Source organism: Crocodylus siamensis, chromosome 1, assembly GCF_052110815.1.
Source record: "Crocodylus siamensis isolate JL-2025a chromosome 1, ASM5211081v1, whole genome shotgun sequence".
In the NCBI taxonomy this organism is placed as follows: domain Eukaryota; kingdom Metazoa; phylum Chordata; order Crocodylia; family Crocodylidae; genus Crocodylus; species Crocodylus siamensis.
Genome location: NC_143395.1, coordinates 115,664,975 through 115,684,938, shown reverse-complemented (window position 1 = coordinate 115,684,938; position 19,964 = coordinate 115,664,975). Strand labels below are relative to the sequence as shown.

General features: G+C 43.1%; 1 protein-coding gene across 5 annotated transcripts in view; it reads right to left on the bottom strand.

The window, feature by feature from the left end:
* Window positions 1-19,964, bottom strand: part of STXBP5 (syntaxin binding protein 5) — a 207,713-nt gene that overhangs the window by 127,956 nt on the left and 59,793 nt on the right. For all 5 annotated transcript variants that reach the window (XM_090041024.1, XM_090041030.1, XM_090041038.1 and 2 more), the window contains exon 5: window positions 982-1,116. In XM_090041024.1, the coding sequence (XP_089897150.1) occupies window positions 982-1,116 (135 nt within the window). The remainder of the gene's footprint in view (window positions 1-981; window positions 1,117-19,964) is intronic.

Sequence of the window (19,964 nt, the reverse complement as noted above, 5' to 3'; positions counted from 1 at the left end):
ATTTATTCCTTGCTATCTTACAGTGGGACAAATTAGTAAGGAAATCTTAAAAGATCCAAAATTGTTACCCATTTGTTCAATGTTAGGAATAGAGATGTACAAAAAGTCGTACTTTTGATACATAGAACTTTATGTACAAATCAGAGGCTCAGCAATTCAAAACCAACAAAGATTTTATGCAGTACTCAGCAGCGGGCAGTCAAGAACAAGCCTACAGTCATTGCCTTGGACTGGCAGAAGTGGTGAGGGGCTTAGGGTACATGTTACGAATAGTGGGGACTGGTGGGAGTGGTAAGCAATGTTGCAGAAACAGCTAGTGGCACATGGCTGCAAGGCATCTTGGATGTTCTTCCTCACACATACTCCTCCACTTCAGATTTTCCTCCAACTTAATACAACCATGAAGCCCCCAGCTCTTATTTTGAGTAGGAGGAATTTTAAGGGTTGTGGGGAGAGGGACAGCAAGGCAATCCACCACACGTTCCCATTATGAAGTGGATATCAGGTCAACTCCCCTTTGATCCTCCTTAGGACCTGACCTACTATTAACATAAGGTTGCCCACTCATCAGACTAGATATACATTTCTCTGAATTTATGCTGTTTTCTGAAATTACTTTTATATCTAGGTAGTATAAGAGCAATGTTGTAGATACAAAAGATATTAAAGATATTTTCGTTTATATCTAGAAAATCCATAGTCACAAAATTATCTAAAAACTACAAAACAAAAAACAGATATTCCAAATACCAAAAAGCAAATAAATGAAATCAATATAATATTGAAACACATTATGTACAACTAGGTTGGCAAAACATCCTCTCACAAAACTAGCTGAGTGATTTTTTTCTTTAGGTGTGCTGTTCAGTATGCAGATTACAGAGGACACTTCAGATAACAGAACAATATTTCTACATTACTATCTAAAGTATTTAGGACAAAAAAAATAGTTTTTAGCTAGGTAAAACTAACCAAACTCACAGTTCAATGGCTTTATTCCACATGATGACATAGCCTGAGAGAGTGAAGGATTCCACATTGACAATATGAATGTTTCCTCTTTCAGTGCCCACATATAGCCATTTACTTTGAAAAGGCAGATGGCAAAATGTTATCCTGCAAGAGAGAACGGATCCAAAAAAAGGAATTAAGAAAACCTTCTGTAAATCTGATAAACACTTTGCTAAAGCCAAACATTAGAAAAAAACTTTTTCTTCTAATTTTTCTCTGTTCAGCTGCAACCATGAAATAAAAGAATAGCTTCTGAAACCATGTTATTTAAAAACCTGTCCAAAATCTAAAAGAAAAATTTCAGGTGTGAAGGTTAACTTTAGAATAAATGACAGAGCTTAAATTTAAATACTGAATACTTATTTGGGACTGTTGCCATTTTATATTATTATTGTGAAACACTCTAATCTTATTTAAGTTTCCAAGTGCATTTTTAAATTAATAATATAATCTACTGAATTTCAAGGGCATAAAGGATTTTAAGAAGTTACCCTGTTTTATAAGCTGGTTTCAAGTGAGGTCAGGTAATAGATACACAAATACAAGATATCAAACACAGTACACGAGTTACTAAACACTTTTAATCTACAAAATCAAGAAAACAAAACAAAAACTTAAAACAAACATCATTTCAAGAAAGTGTTTTAAAAGTAGTTTCAACCTTTCCCTTGTCAACTTTTTACAGTTTTACATCACATTTTCTTTCCTTTGGCTCATGTTTTTATCTTCCCAGTGCTAGGCAGAAGATCTATAGTATAAAAAGGAGGGTTTGACAAGGAATCAAAGAGTCATTAAGTTTGCAGGGACATGCCTGGTCTCTCATACAAAAAATACTATGTTTTTTACCTAGAACTTTTTATGGATCCCATACTGCTCAACACTTCCTGCCAGTATTTGAGAACTAATTTTTTATCTTCACTAAAGGGTTTTAAGCATGGCAATTTCAGTTCCAAAGGAAATTCTAAGAAAAAAAATCTAAATCTAACAAATTCCTGAACTTTATTTACAGAAAAGTATAACAATGCCATGTTCAAACTTTCGACTGAAATTTTATCAAAATCAACACTTACCCTCCTGCTACTCCATCACCACCTCTGCCCTACCCTCACCTCCCTTTTTCACTGCTTACCTTCTGGTTCCAGCTCTGGAAGGGCTCCAGCCCTGCTCCAGCCTAGGGCATGGAGCACATGGCTGCTTTGGCCCCAGTCTGGCCTGATGGCAGCAGCAGTCATGGCAGCAGCTCTGGCCTGGGGTCTAGCTCTGCGGCTCAGCCAAAGTTATCACCACTGCAACAGCTATTGCGTGGCTAGGCTGGGGCTAGTACTCCATGCCCCAAGCTGGAGCAGAGTCAGGCTGGACCTAGAGCTGGAGGGTAAGCGGCAGTGGGGAAGAGGAGATATCACATCAGGAGGCAGGCACCAGGCGGACAGGTGCTAAGAGATATGGGTATGGGGGGAAGGTGGGGAGAAGGGGGCTAGCTAAGCACAGGCACTGCAGAGGGTAGCAGGTGCTGAGACGCAAGAAGCAGGGTTGGGTTCCTTGACTCCTCACTCCTGCCCCTCTTTCACTGCTTTCCCCACCGCAACCATGGGAATTTAAAACCACCCTCCAATAATAAGATTTTATACATGGAAAATTGTTTAAAAAAACCAACCAACCAACCAAACAAAAATTCTACGTTTTCTATGTAGACAATTTAATTAAGTTCAGAGTCATTTTGGATTAGGTAAATACGGTACATGACAAGCCCATCACAAAAACTGGTCCCCACTGGGTTAAAGCAAGGCACCAAATCAAGTGAAATTTTGCAGTTTACTTTAATGGATCCAGAATTTTACCCCATCTCTCCCCTAGCACAATACTGCCACACCGGTATTTGAAACTGTTCATATGTTTAAAGAAAGGCAGGTCCTTACTAAAAAGGTAAGATCTGAACAGTGATTCTGGATTCAAACTTGATGCCAAGTGTAGTCAAAACTCTAAGTAGAGAATAGTTTTAGTTTTAGGATTTAAAAATCAAAATTTTCTTCATAATTGCTTTAAGGGATTTGGGGAGGAAGAAAGTGTGGGAAGGTTTCATGGGAATTTTCTGATGGCATTTTGTTTTGTTGGTAAATGCCAGCTTGTTGAATCCAAAATATTTCACCGTTGGCAGTGGCAATGCATAGGGGGTGCATGTGCACCCCTTGAGAGCATCGACGCACCCCCTGACTGGTGCAGCCAGTTAGGTGCGCTTCCGGAAGTGGCTGCAATAATTAGCCATCACGGGATCACCCAGGGAAACCCTCCCCAGTCTGCAGGATCTCCTGGGGGACCACCCCCCCGTTGGCAGGACTAGTCAGGGGGGGTTTACATGCCCCCCCCAACTAAGGCAGCACCAGTCACCCAAGACTGTTGGTTTTAACCTACTTCCAGTGAACCATGGGTAGGGTTACAGGTCAGGAGAGAGGAGAGGGGAAGGAGTCAAACAAACAACTGATACACTTTTTTAAAAGATAAGTTTTGTTTTCTAAAAAAAGGGTCAGGTTAAATGCATCTTCATTCCTTTAAAAAAAAAAAAATCAGTCTAAGCAACTAGAGAAACAATATTTATTCTTATAGAAATTTTGTTGATACAACCCTATCACACTGCTTGATAGCATTTACCAAGTGTTGTAGTTTATTAGTAGTATCTACAGCTTCATTAGAACCAAGATGAGGCTTGCAGCCAACTCTCAGTAATGCTGCTTAGGTTACTGAATTTTATTCATATGTACATGTACATGCACATGAGAGGTACGGTGGCAGGTGGGAAGAGGAATAATACTGCTGTCTAGTAAGGCTCTCAATTCTTTCCTTTATGCAAAGAAAGCTGCTTAAAGGTTGGCACAGTTGTAAGCATTTGTGCTGAAATTTCACATATTGGTCACAAAAGGCCAGTATTCAAGAACAAGACTTGTGTTTTACCCACAATAAAAGGAGGAATATTGAGACTTTTCTTTGAACAGTTTTACTGCCCCAACATACTGAAGCAGGCTTGCAATCTGGCAAAAAGACACCCGCATGTCAGGTATTTACCTTATGCCATCCCAGTGAAAATCTGTTCAAGTCCGTGTTATATGCCTTTGGGAAAAAATCCCTGGTAGCACAAGTTTGGTGGAGAATTTAATTTTACTATCTAAGCTCTCTAACATTTCTTTCCAGCTGCGCATAATCAAGTCCCTCATAGCCTCTAGTAATATCCAGGCTTTAAAAAAAACAAAAACACAACACTCCAGGCTAGGATTATGGAAATACATCAGATTCCCCTTTACAGTGGCTACTACCCAGGGAGGTAGAGAGCAGAGAGACGGTCCATTCTATGCTTCTAGTGACCTTTCTGATGGCCCTAAAGCAGAATGGAAGAGGAAAGAGTCAAATCTAAATACAAAATTAAAAGGATAAGAATAGAGTAGGAAAAGAAGTCTGATGAGATGGGGCTAGTGTGAGGAACTGGGACTGGCTAGTTCTTCTAACTAGGACCCTGTGAAATAACAGAGAGTGCTGGGCAACCAATTGCCTGAAATGGGAATCAGGACAAAAGGGTAGGGCTGGGTCTGCAACTGGCTGCACTAGGGCTAGAGACAGAAGTTACATATAAACCCACTTAAGTGATCAGAAACTGGTTTAAACTTGTAACGAAAAAAGATATTCAGTCCACATAACCAGTTTAAAAATGGCTTAAACTGGTTTAAGATGAACCTTGTTGAAAGTAGTATCAGACTTGACTGATTTTGGTCAAACCAGTTTATGAAACTTCTGTCCCAGACCCTTTCCTGGTTCAAACTAAATCATAGCCCACCAGCATCCCAGGATACTTTGCTGACCTGGGCTGGGCAGTGCTATCTGCGACAGAGAGGAGAGCTGGTCCCACCCATCTGGCTCCCTAGCTGGAGCAGTGAGGGATGGCTGACAAAGTGTGTGTGGGGGGGGGACCCAGCTGGGTCTGCCTGGAGGGGCTGAGGGTGGCAGCCCCTGACAGACTTTTCCCTGCTGCAGCAGAGGGGGTGGGGGGCATGGACAGGCAGGCTCAGGTAGAGAGAAGATGGGGGGGGTTAAACCCCCTCTCCCACCGCCTTGGGACCCCACCCAGGGTTTGCTTGGCAGAAGATCAGCAGACTCCACCCCCTCCCACCTCCAACAAAGCCTGAGGCAAGTGGTTGATAAGACAGGGTGGGCAATTATTTAGAGTGGAGGGCAAGCCATTGAGGGCCACAAAGGTAACCCTGCCCCTTCACAAATGCCCCAGCCCCTGGCTGCCATCTTGGGACTGGAAGTCCCACCTTCTAACCCCTGACCTTTGCCACCAGAAGTCCCTCCCCTTGGCCCCAGAAAACAGATTTTGCCATCTCAGAGCCATAAAAATACCAATTATATTCTAAAAATCATACATGTACTACAACATTCATTAATTTAATTTCAAAAAATATTTTTGTCCTGATTTACATGTGGTTGTGTAGTATATGTAGAGGTGATAGTATAATAGCGTAAAATAATGTCTTACTTTTGTATATTGTGGGAGTATGGGGTGTATGTGTGCGGGTACAGATTTGTGGCTGTGTGGGTATGTAGAATGTAGGGGAGGGTATGTGTGTGTGTGGGAGTTTGTGGAGAGAAAAGCATGCAGGGGGGTATGTGGGGTTGAGGAGCATGTGGGTGGGTATGGGGTTTGTAGGGGGCTATGAGTGCGTGGGGGGAGGGTGGCTGGGGAGGGTTGTGGTATATGTGGAGGGGGAATGTTTGCCCACAGCCTGAGCCCTCCCCCATGCCCCCGGCACCTGCACCAGGCAGAACCCCTGCCAGAGCTCTTCCAAGCCTGGGCTCCATACTCGTGCTGCTCCTGGCCCTGGGACATTGTCACAGGCCCCATGTTCCTGCTTGCTGCCACTTCCCTCTCCTGTCTACCACTGCTGCCCTTCTGATGCTTCTCCATCCTCCCGTGCTTGCTGCTCCAGCACCATGTCCCAGCTGCACAGCCAAGACTGCAGGTGGCAGCAGGAGCTGGCCCAGCTCAGCCAGCACTGCATGGAGCCAGCCAAGAAAACTAGGGGCAAGGTCAGCTCCTGCAAAGTCCTGTGGCGCAACACTGCAGCTGGGAACCATGTGGTGCTGGAGTGGCGGGGGGGGGGGGGGAAGGGGAGCGGTGGCAGTGGCAGAAAGGAAAGTGGGGAAATGGCTGCAGCAGGTGCCAGGGGAATGGGAGCAAGCGGGCACATGGGAGTGCAGCAACAGCTGGGCCGGAGCGTGGGGCCTGCACCAGCGTGCAGAGCCGGTAGGGGCCCAGAATGGGGTAGCAGGGAAGTGGGCTAGCAGGGGCTCTCTGGGGTCATGCTGGGCTGCACCACCAGGGAAAGTGGGCAGCTGGCCTGGCTCCATACAGCCCCTGCCATCCTGGACACTGCTCTTCTGCCACTGGGCCCCAGGCATCTCACCGGCATGGGCCCTGCGCTCTTGCCCAGCTGTTGATGTGCACTCCCACTCAATGCCACTTCCCCACCACCTGTTGCAGCCATTTCCCTGCTTTCTTCCCCTCCCCCCACCCACTGCTCTGGGACCACAGGAACCAGCCTGGCCTGGCCGCAAGGACTGGAGCGATAGTCCATGGTCCTCCCCTGCCTCCTTCCCCCGCATCTCATTCTTATCTTCTGAATTATCCTCACTAGCAGAGGGAGGTGGGAACACCTCCAGGGTCCCAGGCCAGAAGCTTAGGTGGGGGGGGGGGGATGGGGCCATGCTGCTGCAGCTGTCAGCTCCCCTTGGGTCTGCCCCTGGCCCTGTGCACTGGGGAGGGCCCGCAGAGCAGGGCGGAGCAGAGGTGGCACAGAGCAGGCTGGAGCAGTGGCGCTATATCCAGCCACCTGCTCCCCTCTGCCGATGGCAGTGGCAGCTTTTTCGGGTCTTGGTCCCCGCACAGGCTGATTTGCCCTCGGCCCTGCACTCTGCTCGGGTGGCCTCTGCCTGTCATCTTCGACAGGCAGCCAGGGGCAGATAAATATTAAATTTTCTAAATTTTGCAGGGGTCCTGCAGGCCAGATAGAATGGCCTGGTGGGCCCAATCTGGCCTCCAGGCCATATTTTGCCCATCCCTGTGATAAGGGGAGGGGGGTATAATTCCCTTCACCTCCCCCAAGCCATGGGGAAGGGGGAAGAGGCCAGGGAACTTGGGCTGGAGGGACTGGTCCCCTCCCACCTGTGAGCACAGGATGAAGCCCTGCAGGATCAGGTGGAGGTGGGAGGTGTTGGCAAAGACCTGGCACAATCATTACACGTACATGCTGGAGACAGAGCTAAGAGAACAGGACAGGCTCCTTGACTGCTTGGGCTGGTGTGACCATAGAACGCAAAGAACTACATTTACATTATAAAGTAGAACCTGTAAAAGTTGGGAGACTGAGACCTAAGCAGAGACAAAAGACGCTTGAATGCATGAGAGTCCTGCCAAAGGTGCTATAGTTGACAACTATGCTCATGTCAAGGCACCCAAAGGGGAAAAGGAGTGCAAGTGCACCTGTAAAATCCCAAGAAGAGATCAGGCCTGTGGGATTTCTACTCCAACACTTAAGACCTGTTGATTCCCTAAGAAGGACTTCCTGAATACGTGGACGTAAGGAGACATGCTGCCCTTAGAGTTACATAAGGCTTATGCAAGGTTTTCTCTTGTCTTTTTGGTTTATTACATTCTATTTTAAGTTAAACTAAGTTGTGTGTACACTCATTGTGTTTTACTGGGCTGTATCTCAGCTTAGGCAAAGATTTTTAGTTTTTCTTTGTTGTGTACAAACTGCTGTGTTCAACATATACTCACTTCAGAGAAAGGACTATTTTTGTTCAAGGTTTATGAATTCAATGTCACTACCTTTTTACTCACCACCCCCTCCTCAGCCTGGCAGGGGCCACCCTCCACCACACCAAGTGGGGAGCAGGGAGGGAGGGGGGCAGAAACCTGGCAGACACTACCCTCCCCGTCCCAGGAAGGCCTGGATTGGGATCCCATGTGGAAGAGGACTTGAAACACCCACCCTCCAGCATGCTGGCCCCAGGCTGGGGCCTGGCCATACCCCCTCTGCCAAAGCAGGGAACAGGGAGGCAGGGGGAAGCCTTGGAGCTTCAGTCCCTTCCCTTTGGCAGTGGCTGCCAGGCTGGGAGTCATGCTCTAGCACCCCCTGGCTTCTGGCCTGAGCCACTACACGCATGTGGCTGTATTACCTGAATCAAAAGTGAATGCCTGTTCACTTGCTTCTCAGTTTAATCTCCGCAGCTTCGATTAACCTGCAAAGACTGAATCGATTTAGCTTTGGACTTTTTGACTGTCTGTATCTAGCCAAAGAGAACAGACACAGGCCCCTAGAAGACATTACACTCAAGATCATAATATCAGAGTACTTAGGTCCCATCTGACCTTAAACAGGTCATCAGGTCCGACCTCCTGCCCCAGGCAGGAACAGGTGCCAGGGTTATATCACCCCTGCTAAATATCTGTCCAGCCTCCTCTTGAAAAACCCCAAAGTAGGAGAGAGTACCACCTCACTTGGGACCCCATTCCAGAGCCTGGCAGCCCTAACTGTAAAGTAATGTCTCCTGATGTCCAGCCTGAACCTTCTCTCTAATAATTTGTGGCTATTATTCCTAGTAACCCCAGGTGGTGCCCAGGGGAACAGAGCCTTCCGCAATTCTCGCTGGGGTAAGAATTTCTTCCCCTGTCACTCAACTCACCCCTACTTTTGTGGGGATTTCGTGGGTGCAAGCAAAATCCTCTGTCGCCACAGGCTGGATCTAGTTGCTCAACAGGCTGTGGCGATGTTGCTGACCCAGAACTAGAGCAGTGGTGTTCAATTTCTGACCTGCAGATTCTGATCAGTCTATGGGGCTCCCATGGGTGCAGAGTTTTCTTTTCTTTTTTTTTTTTTTTTTTTTCTTTTTTTGGAAGGTTCAATAGAACTGTGGCAATTAACAAAACCACTACTCCTCCCACTGTTAAATTTTTGTGGCAAATCCAGACACACAGCTGTACAGGCTGAACACCACTGCACTGAAACCATGTTCATCTCGAGCCTACGTGGAACCCAAGCATCACTGCTGTCAACGAATGCCTATAAAACCTGCTGACAACCCATGTCCACCAGGATGCTCTACAACTGGCTATTAATCATTCCTTAACTCTATCTGTTTTTCTTTTAATTCTAAAGGCCCGAAATCCTGCTGATGAACCAAATGGAAGTAAATATGATGTGGTATTAAAGCAATTTGTTTTCCACTTTCTCTAGAGTCTAAGAAAGTTCACACCTACCCACCCACCCACTTTAAAAGTTTACAGGTCAAGCACTCAAATGTCTACAGGTGACAGAATTAAGGTTGCCTGTGCAACTTATATCTATTATGATGCAGTCTAATTATATCACCTACAAGTTTCCCCCCTCCTCATAGGACACCATGTCTCATTCAGCACAGAGCTTGGACTTGCCTTGGAAATGAATCAGATGATGGGGGTTCTCTCTAAGATTCCTGACTAATGGGTTGTACAAGTTGGCAAAAAGAGAAAGGACAATCTCTATTAAGGCAGTTATATTCAGCCCTAGAGAAACAGATTTTATTCCTGCCTCTGCTTCACATTGCCAGCCTCAGGCAAGGCAAAGTAATTAAAATCCAAACTATTCACAGGTGGTCAACCCAGCCCCATTTCATTTTTTAACTTCAGTCTTCATTCAATGTCAGGCTACATAAAGAAGATGTTCTGGCACCTCTAAACCAATAATGATAGATGGCAGGCAAGATACTGAATAGGGGAGAGATCACTCTAGAGAGAATTTGGTTCAGTGCTCTCCCTCTATAGCATCCATTTCTATCACTGTGGGAGACAGAATACTGAGCTGGATGGGCCACTGGTCTGATCCAGTATGACACTTACATTCCTATGAAAACTGTATTCTATCCACCCTAGCATAACAGGTTACAGTAATTTCATACAATAACGCTTAATTGAGTGGGCCAATAAACATAAGAAAAAACATCACAACAGATTTCATACATTCTAAATTGAGTAACCATGTGCATTGTTGTATTTATTAACTTCTTTTTTGTAGCCTGATGTTGAATGGAAGCATAAGTAAAAAATTAAATAGGGCTGGATGTTGCTCATAAATCATAATCCCATTCCCTGTGTTCTCTTATTTTATTTGCTTTCTTATTTTCATCCAATTAAGGTAATTGCAATTGAAATAAGATGGCTTATCTGGATCTGGAGACATAAGAAAATACTGGTAATGAGGTTTGGTTCTGCCTGATAGGTTATTAATTTAATACCTTCTTTCTTAACCAGTTCCCTGACTCATTTCACTTTCCCACCCTACCTTTTTATTGTCTTTTTCTTATGCTGAATGAGAGTAGGATTTTATATAAAGTTAGGAAGAAGTAGTCATGTAATTAACATATTCACCAGCGTGCACACAAGCACAACAAAAAGGACATTTTAAATTATGGCCCATTTCCCAAGACCCAAGTTTTTAATTTTGCAAATATAATGTATATTCTTAATAGAGGTGCACCAATAATACATTGATCCAACATCAGATCGGTACCACTATAAAGAAAATTGTCTATATCCAATATTGACCCGATGGGGCCAATAATTTGGCCGATAAATGCCCCACGCCACTGCTTGCCATAGCCACGGCTGAACGCCCCACCTACACCTAAACACTGGGAAACGCCGTGGCTGCACTGGGTGGCAGCACAGGGCTGGGAGTGGAGATGCAGCAAAATCTGGGTTGGCTGCAGCCTCCTCCCAGTGTTCCATAACTTGCTCTGAGCTTAGCTCCCGCCAAGAGCCCCGAGCAGCAACAGCTCTGGCTCCATATGGCAGCTGCAGCCTGTGCTTCATCACGCAGATCAGGTGGCACATGCCCCACCTGCCCTCCTGGGGTGCAAGCAGTGACAAAAGCCACCTCCACCCCACGAGCCTCAGGTACATCCCATGCCCTCCCCCCCACCCGGCTGGACAGCGCTTGCCCCCGGCCCCTCCCTCACTGAGCGGGGTGTTGATCTGCCCCGCCACACCCCTTCCCTCCCCTCTCTCTTTCCACCACAAAGGACTTACCAGCTGATGGCAACTGTATCGGATGTTGAATCAATGTCGGCTGATATGCCTCTTAAATATCGGCTATCAGTATAGATAGTAACATCTCTATTGGTGCACCCCTAATTCTTAACATTTAACAAGTGTTCCTATGTAGACTATAGTTAACAAGATCATGAGGGATCTAGATTATCCAGCAACCACTGTCAGATATGCCTTCTAGAAGATAACCATCTGTAAAAAATAATTAGTTATTTTGCTTGTTCCACACTGACTGCAACATATGCATTACTCCATTTTCAAGAATAAATGTTAGTTTTATTTTTTGAATAGACCAGAGTGAATATATCAACTGAATATTGGTAGTAAAGTGCAAGCACTCACACCTACCTATTATTTCTGACAGATAAATAGGCTTTGGGGGAAAATATTTCAAAGACTATATAGTAGAGTCACAAAGAAAAAAACTAGTTCAACTTCTGTATATTTTTGCCTGTCAAGGGAAAAACTCTTCAAGGATTTGCAACAAAGAGCAACAATTCTGGGCTACTTCAAAATATTAAGGTTACATACAATACACTGCGGACAATAAAAGCTTGAGCTGAGATTCGAACAGCAACACTAACTTCACTATTTGACAGATCCTGTATATTCAACTGAAAGTCTAACAATACAGGCAATATTATACTTTATAATACACTTACAATTCTCAAACTTGAGTGCTTAACTGAGTTTTAAGTGTGAACTAGTGTTCTTTGTTTAAGATTTATAATACATTTTGCAACTGGAGGAATGTAGACATGATGGAAAATCTCATCAGGAAGAAGATTGAAAAAACCTAACTCATGACTATTTATCTTGAAATAAAGTTCTTTTTACATACAATAATAATTTTGCCTTTGATAAAAAAGGGCTAAAGGAAGATTAGAAATTATTATGAGCCAAGCACTAGACAAAAAGAAAAGTACACAAACAACTAATTAAATAACACACTCTCATATCTGATTCCACGTAACTTCCTAAACACTGAAGTAAATGCTATCATGTCATGCCTGATGAGAATTTCAGAGTACTTCTATTCCATGCTACACCATCCCCACTGGGACAGGTGTTCAACTTAACTGAGTCATTGCCCCACTACTCATATGCCATTCAACTATCCAGAGTTGTTGTCTATCAGTTCAACTGGTCTGTGACAGTGTTAGACTATACTGCAAGAGAGATGAACACTATATATGATCCAAGGGAATCAAACTCAGTACTACAGCTGAACCATGTGTTACAATTCATGTTACACAATCAAAATGCTCTGCTGATAAATATTTGCTTCTGCAGAGGTAGTTAGTTTTCAGATGCAAACCTATACAGTAAGAGGTACTCTGGGGACACTAGAAGTAGAAGAACACAAAGTTTATTTGGAACAAAATAGTATGTCCTTTTCATGCTCACTGTGATGCAATGAATTCAGAGGGGAAAAACAGTATCAGATACTACCAACTATATCATACATTATCTTGTGACAAAGCACGGTCTTAGTTCAGGAGACATACCAATATTCCTTTCTACAGAAGAGATAGAAAAGAGACCGCAGAGTTAAAAGCTACAGTAATTCCACCTGCTCTGAAGTACATGGGAGAAATGTTGAGTCCAAGTATCATAGGGTTAGTACCCTGCCCTCACCTACCTTTTATTCCTCAGTGCCTAAGCAGCAACCTTCCTCCATGAGGATCTACCTTGTTAGGGACAACAAAGGTCACAAAAAAGGCAAAAGGAAGAAAAAAAACTAAGAAAAACTGGAGACCAAACCCAGTTCCTTGTAGGAGTCGCTGACAGCATGTAATCAAGCAAATCTTTCATGTTCTGAAGCTCGTATTTTTAGCCATAGTATATATTCAGTTTAACTGAACACATTTGTTTTTCGTCTATTATATCCAAGTTTGCTTTCTACTTCTGATTAAAAAACTTACTGATTAGATTCTTGAAATCTCAAGGTTTGTTTGTTTTTTTAATCTAGGGATATTTTTTCAATGCATTTTCCAATACTACTTCTAAAAAACAGCCTAACAAACAATGAAATGAAGCATACCAAGAAGCTTTACTCTGGTGAAATACACGATTATAATCTATACTGAACAGTATACACATGTCAGTAGATGAGCACATGGTAAGAACACCACAGACGTTTCCTACAGATACTGATTTTACTTCAGATAATTGTGTCTGCTATTACTAAATTAAATTAAATTTAAATTAAATTAAGTGTCATGATCTCAATATGAGGTTTAAATTGTTAAACTAAGTCAACCTACTTCAGCAGCTTAGGAAGCTAGTTTGAAGAATACCAAGAACTGGAGCAAATTAATGTATCAACTAAGACAGCTGTGCATAAATATACCTAAATTTCCTTTTTTCTCCCCTTTTCTGGATTGGAATCTGGTAGATGACAAGGCATTTATACCGGTTTATAGGCAGACTGAATACATAATACATTTCTTGTACACAAGTAAGATTAACTATAAAATACTCAACGAGGAGACAAAAAATGCCTGACATTTTCCTAATCTGTTACAAACTGGTATTCAGCCTACCAAAAACAATGTCACTACAATGGTTTCCATCTTTCTCAGCATGAAGTTTCTCACCTCTACAAGTAAAATTAACTACTTTACAGGAATCAAAATATTGGCACAGGAGCATTTGGGAGGTGTATATAGACCAGAAAGTTTCCAGTCTTGTATATTCATATTTCATGTTGATAAAAAATAGTATATTTTTGGATTAACCATCATAATGATAGATTATCCATATTACTATCTAAAATCTTTATCCTTTCCCCAAAACAGAGCTAAAAAGCTACACCCATACATGAGGTCAAGATATATCTGGTTTATTGAATCCGTATTTGTAGGTATGTTTTTGACCAACAGCAACCAAGAAACAAAATTAGATCATAGAAAACTAGAGCTGAAAGGAACCTCATCCAGTCCCCTGCTGAAAGCAGGCTCATCCCTGACTCGATCGTCCCAGTCATTTTCATCTAACCTACTCTTGAAAACTTTAGGGATGGAGATTTCATACTTCTCTAGGCAGCCTGTTCGAGTGCTTAACTCCTACAGTCAGAAAGGTCTTTCTAACACAGTAAAGAGCTAATTTAAATAAAATGTACTGCGTTAATATTTTCTAATTTTGCATTCTAATTTAAATTTAAATTTAAATATATTTTGAATCACTGCTGATAGGAATACATTAATTGTGATGGGGGGGAGGATCTCTTAAGAGGCAATTTGCAAACATGTCGAAAGAATTTCCGTTACTAGTTACAGACCATATGTCTCTTCTGATAAACTGTCCAAGTTACTTAATAAAAGTCTGTCATCATCCCACCACAATACCTAATAAGACACTAATTAGTAACAAGAGACATTGTTCCTGGAAAGAACTTAATTAAGGAAACCTCAGCACGGTCATGAAAAATCTTTACGTCTTATTTTATTCATATTATGTAAATGCTATATCAATTACTGAAAGAAAAAACGGCAATAGACTGCTATCTTTTAAACTGTACTGATAAGTCCTTTTAGTTTCTATTCAGAATATCACAATGTAATTGTTTGCTGAACAAATAAAAATTACTGTTCATCAGCATTTTCCACTGCTTTGCTGGAGGACAGAATAACAGTACTTTAAATCAGTAGAGGACACCAATAGGATGGCTTTTTTAGTTCAGAAGCACTGTCATTAAACTCCTGTAATTATTTGTTACACTAGGCATTCAAGTATTGTAAATTTACATGTGAAATGTCTGTGATCTTTTATGGGAAAGATTCTCAATACTGCAGAAATAGGATTGAAAAAACAAATTTGAGTACTGAAATACAGAATAGGGAACATTTTTTGTAAGTGTAGACTCAGTACTCCAAGGGGTTGCAAGTGGTCCTGGAAACCTTTAAAGTAAATCAACAGCTAAGACAGCTATGGTCCTGACAACTAGGTGCTGGGGTTCAATTATTTCAAGTGCAGTCAGCTTGCCTAATAACACTTCCTGGCCTTGTTGACACCAGACACTATACTGCTCAGTAAACTAATCTACTGAACAGTAAAGCATCACCATCTACACATGCAGGCACTTACTAAGCAGTAAATTAGTTTACTGCACAGTAAATCTGCTACTTGCTTATGCAGTACAGCCATATAGCATTAATTGCACATGTAGAAATCACCCTTTTGTTTCTGAAAATATGAGATAGGATCTGCTTCTGAATGCACCATATGAAGATCCCTAGTAAGGTCATATGTTCACGGTGACATGCCATACAGTGATGATCTTCTTGGGATTGCCCCAGCTAAATTCTACCTGTACTCTACCCAAGAAGATATGAATGATGGTTCTTCAATAACCTTGTGGGGCCTCACTCCAAAGGTAGAAGAGAAGCATCTCTTTTCAGTGCCAACAGTATACCTCTAGTGATAGCTATGAAGAGCATTTTTCCTATTTAAGCAGGAACATCAAAAGATATAGGGGCTGCTACCAATCATTTCTTCAGCACTTGGAATTTGTTTCAATTTGATTCATATTGCTTCAAGAAATATCCTGGATCCACCTGGACCCTTTGATGGCCTTTATACCAGGCCAGTACCAGGTCTGTTGTTCCCTATGCTGTTTCTAGTCAGATTCTGATCAAGGATACTCTGTTCTTCAAAGAAGTGAAATGTTGTCCTCCTTTTCGGTACTGTTCTTCATATTCAGAATTATATTTGGACTGCATCCAGTTGCAAGAATTTACTTCAGGGCACAAACTCTTGTTTCATTGCTTATGATACCGGCACCAGAACAGGCAGTACAGGCCCCAAGGTGCTGAAACCAAGATCAACAGGAAAGAGAATTTTCCAAGAATGAAGTAGTCACTATTCAAGATCATGCTGTTACATGGGTCACAGATCTTTTTCACCTCCTTCCTAGAGTCCAACATTTCTTTCCAGGACAGTGTGCGTGACCCAGCTTGTGTCAGCCCATACTGACCGATCTGGCCTCATTTTGATAGTAACTCCCACCTTTGCATCAGAACTGACTCGCATGGATTGCTCTGGAATATGTATTTCATGTTGAGTATCTTTGTATTGCACATCTAGCAGGAAAAGGACTTGTACCAAGAATACCACTTTTGTTCTTTGTGTTAGGGAGAAGACGCATTGATTATTTCCATCTTCACTAAGGAACAGATAGAGAAATTGGGATCCTTTTATTAACAATATAATGGCTAAATTGGTCTAGTTACAAATCCAAAGTGGCATATACAACCTTTACCTGATGCTTGCTAACTTAGTCTGGGACAGGTTTTGTTTTCAGACAGGTTTTCTAGATTGTAAAATGATAGCTTCTACTACATTTTAAAAGTGTAAAAGACTTTTCTTTTTTAACCTTAAAGAAAGTAAACAGAATTAAGGCAGTATCCTTCTTCATTTCTTTTTTTACCCATAGCATAAATTAAAGTTTATATAGCACACCAGAAACATACATTTTTTCATGTGCAATTCCAGGACTTAAAACCATGCAGGCTTCCTGCTCCTGGGGGAAAAATGCTTTAACTCTGGAGAACAGAGTACAGAGACATGGATCCCAAATTTTAGTTAAAATTTACATGCACTCAGTGCAGTCAATGCATGGCAAAGATCCACAAAGCAAGTCAAAACAAAATACAAAGGATGAGGTCCACCAAGGAATGTCACCATTCAGTTCTAATACTGTAATACTTGCATATCATTAGTGAGGTAGGTACCTATAACTAGCATACACAACAGGCAACCTATTGAGAAAATGGACAACACTTAAGCTGTGACAGGAAACAACAGCAAGGTGCACAAATCCTGACTCTCCAGAGCTTCACTAGGCAACAGGAAGAGGCAGCCAGGAGGAGCATAAACTTGTGTCCCAACACCCCTCAGGAGAGATTCATTCTAGTCTTGGCTCTGAGGACTACTGTTCATTTTGCTTTAATCCATCCTAGTGCTGATTACATAATCATGCTGCCTCTTGCATACTTCCCTGGTCCCATCTTGTATTGTTTTCTACACCATGGCCCAGTTTTAACAAGAAGGGTGGAATACATCCTCATCCCAGTCCTGCCTAAAAAGCCTAATAACTAGGCAAGACATTAGGCGTGATATAGGAAATATAGGTTTGAATCCCCTCAGTCCAAATGGGGGACCTAGAACCCAGTCCCCTACTTCCTGAGTATCCTAAGGACAAGACAGATAGCACTTCCTTTCTATTCCACCCCAACTGTTATTGAATGGAAATAGCCTTGGGTACTGAACCTAAAGCTATTGAAATAATCAGAACACACCTACTAGACCGCGCCTCTTATGGGACTCCAGCACAAAAAAACTCTTAACTTATGAATCAATTAATTAGGGGTGCACCAATATATCGGTTGACTATCAGATCGGCACCAATATAAGGAGAAACGATGTTACTGGCTATCAGCATTTTTTGGTTGTTGAAGCCAATAATTATGGGTGCGTGCTGGGGGGGCACCCTGGTGAACATAGTCTGGTCCCTGTGCCCTGCCACCAGCCCAAGCCTATAGCAGATTACAGGTCCCAATGAGCACTGGGAGGGGGTGGGGGCACTGGATAATAGTCACAGGGTGTTCGCTCAGCAACAGAGACCATTACTGACTCCTGCTATTGCTGCTGCCATGGCAACATCACATGCACAGCAGAAGCCTAAGCACCAGGGCTGCTACTGCAGAGACAGACTGTGTGTGGCCAGGGTAAGGTGCCGCACAAGGGACATTCTGCTCCACCAGATGCCTTTGCAAAAGTAGCTTCTGCATAGTGGCTGCAGGAGCTTGGCTACATGGGACCTATTGGTGCTGACACAGTGGCATGCTCTGGGGCTCCAAGGGTGCCTGGTGCCACTGTCCACATGGGAGTCCACCCCACCCACCCAGGATGGCAGCACAGACTGCACGGGGAGCAGGGCTGCAGGTAGGAGCCTTTAGCAAGGGGACAATGTGCATGGGAATACGGCAGTCACCGCCTTCCTAATCAAGGGCTGGAGCAGACAGGAGGCACGTATTTGTGTGTTGTAAAAGCAAAACGAACAAAAATAAGATTTAGGTTGGTAGTCGTGGGGCTGCATGAGGCAGGCAGCAGTGGTGAAGGGACCCTCAGCTTGGATCTCTGCTCCCTGCAGAGCCAGGTCACATGGCAGGGTAGTGCTGGTCCCTGCTGAGCGACCTGGCTCCACTGCAGCCCACCTCATGCTGCCCCAGTAACGTGGGGCAGGCAGTGGCAGCGAGGAGACCCTAGTGCAGATCTCTGCTCCCTTGCGGAGCTGAGCTGCACCGCAGGGATCAGCAGGCTTGCTTGCTGCTCTGCACAGCTTCCCTGCCCTGTGACCCAGCGTGACAAAGATCATAGATCTACGTGGAGGTCTCCTCGCCTCCACGGATGGCAATGGCCCTCCCCTGAATGAGGCACCCATGGCCCCATCCTGCTCCTTGCTGTGGCCCTTAAGCCCTCTTCCCCATCCGGCTGGGCAGTAGGGCCGTGTAAAGCTTGCAGCCTGTTTGAAACAGATTTGGCAGAGCCAAATCTCTGAAACAGATTCGGCCAAAATGAAACAGGACAGTGATCTGTAACACCAAAACGAATCACAGTCCTCCGAAACAGCTGAATCCAAAACCGAATCAAAATACAGCCATTTTGTACAGCCCTAATTAGCATGTTAATAAATTGTAAACATGGCATATATTCAGCCAGTTTATGACAATCAAAAGGCAAACTAGATGCTAGGGGTGCACATGCAGCAAGGCTGATCCAATGTGCTGTAATTACAGCGTATTGGAGCAGACATAATTAATCGAATCTGCTGGAGTGTGGTAATTACCATACTCCAGTAGACTCCAGCATCTCATGCATTAGCATCCTTGTGTTGAAACATCTTTGTGGCTAGCTTGTATTACATCTTAAATTGGTGTGGCATGTGTCCCAGATTGTCAGGTGGTTAATTGGGGTACAGGGCAGGCCCAGAGTAAGGACACAACCCCTCCCTGCCCAATCCCTAGGATTGGGTAGGGGACCACCCTAGGTCCTGAAACTGCCCTGTGCCCTGACACTCAGCTGAGCATTGGGGTGGGACAGAGGGCAGCACCACAGTAAGGACACAGCTGGGACAGTGCAAAGGATAGCCTGGGGTCCTGAATCAGGACTCAGGGCTTCCTTATGTCCTATCTATCTCAACACCCAGCTAAATTAGAAAGCAAGGTGTGAGCAGCTGAATTGAAAAATATGAGATTAAAAAAACCAAACCAAACCTGAAGTGTAGGCTGTTTCAAGTGCCTTGACTTGTGTCATAATATACATACATTCTGCCTCAGAATATATTTTATTTTGCTACTTAAATTTTTTAATTTTACTTCATACTTTCTGAAATAAAAACATATTACAAGATTCTGAGAATGATTCCCCATAAAAATATTGCACATTACAAATATAACTTCTCTTGTTTGACCTTAAAAAAATCAAAGGTCACTGAAGATGAAATGATACTATAATTGAAAAGAGAATATTTCTCTTATCTACAGATTAGATAAACAAACATAATACATTATGTTAACATTTTTTTCTGGTTTTAGGATAGATGACCAATTGCACTTCTATGTTAATTTAATGTTTACTCATTTTTTTTTAAAAAGGACCATAACTTTGCTAGACATATTGAGAAGCATTATTTGCTTAATTAGTAATACCAGTTCTCTTAGCACTCATGCTTACCTGTCATGACTATATATGCTACATAATGAGTGTTTGATACAAGTAAAAAAAAGTTACTGGGTTATATCTTCTGTATAGTTCA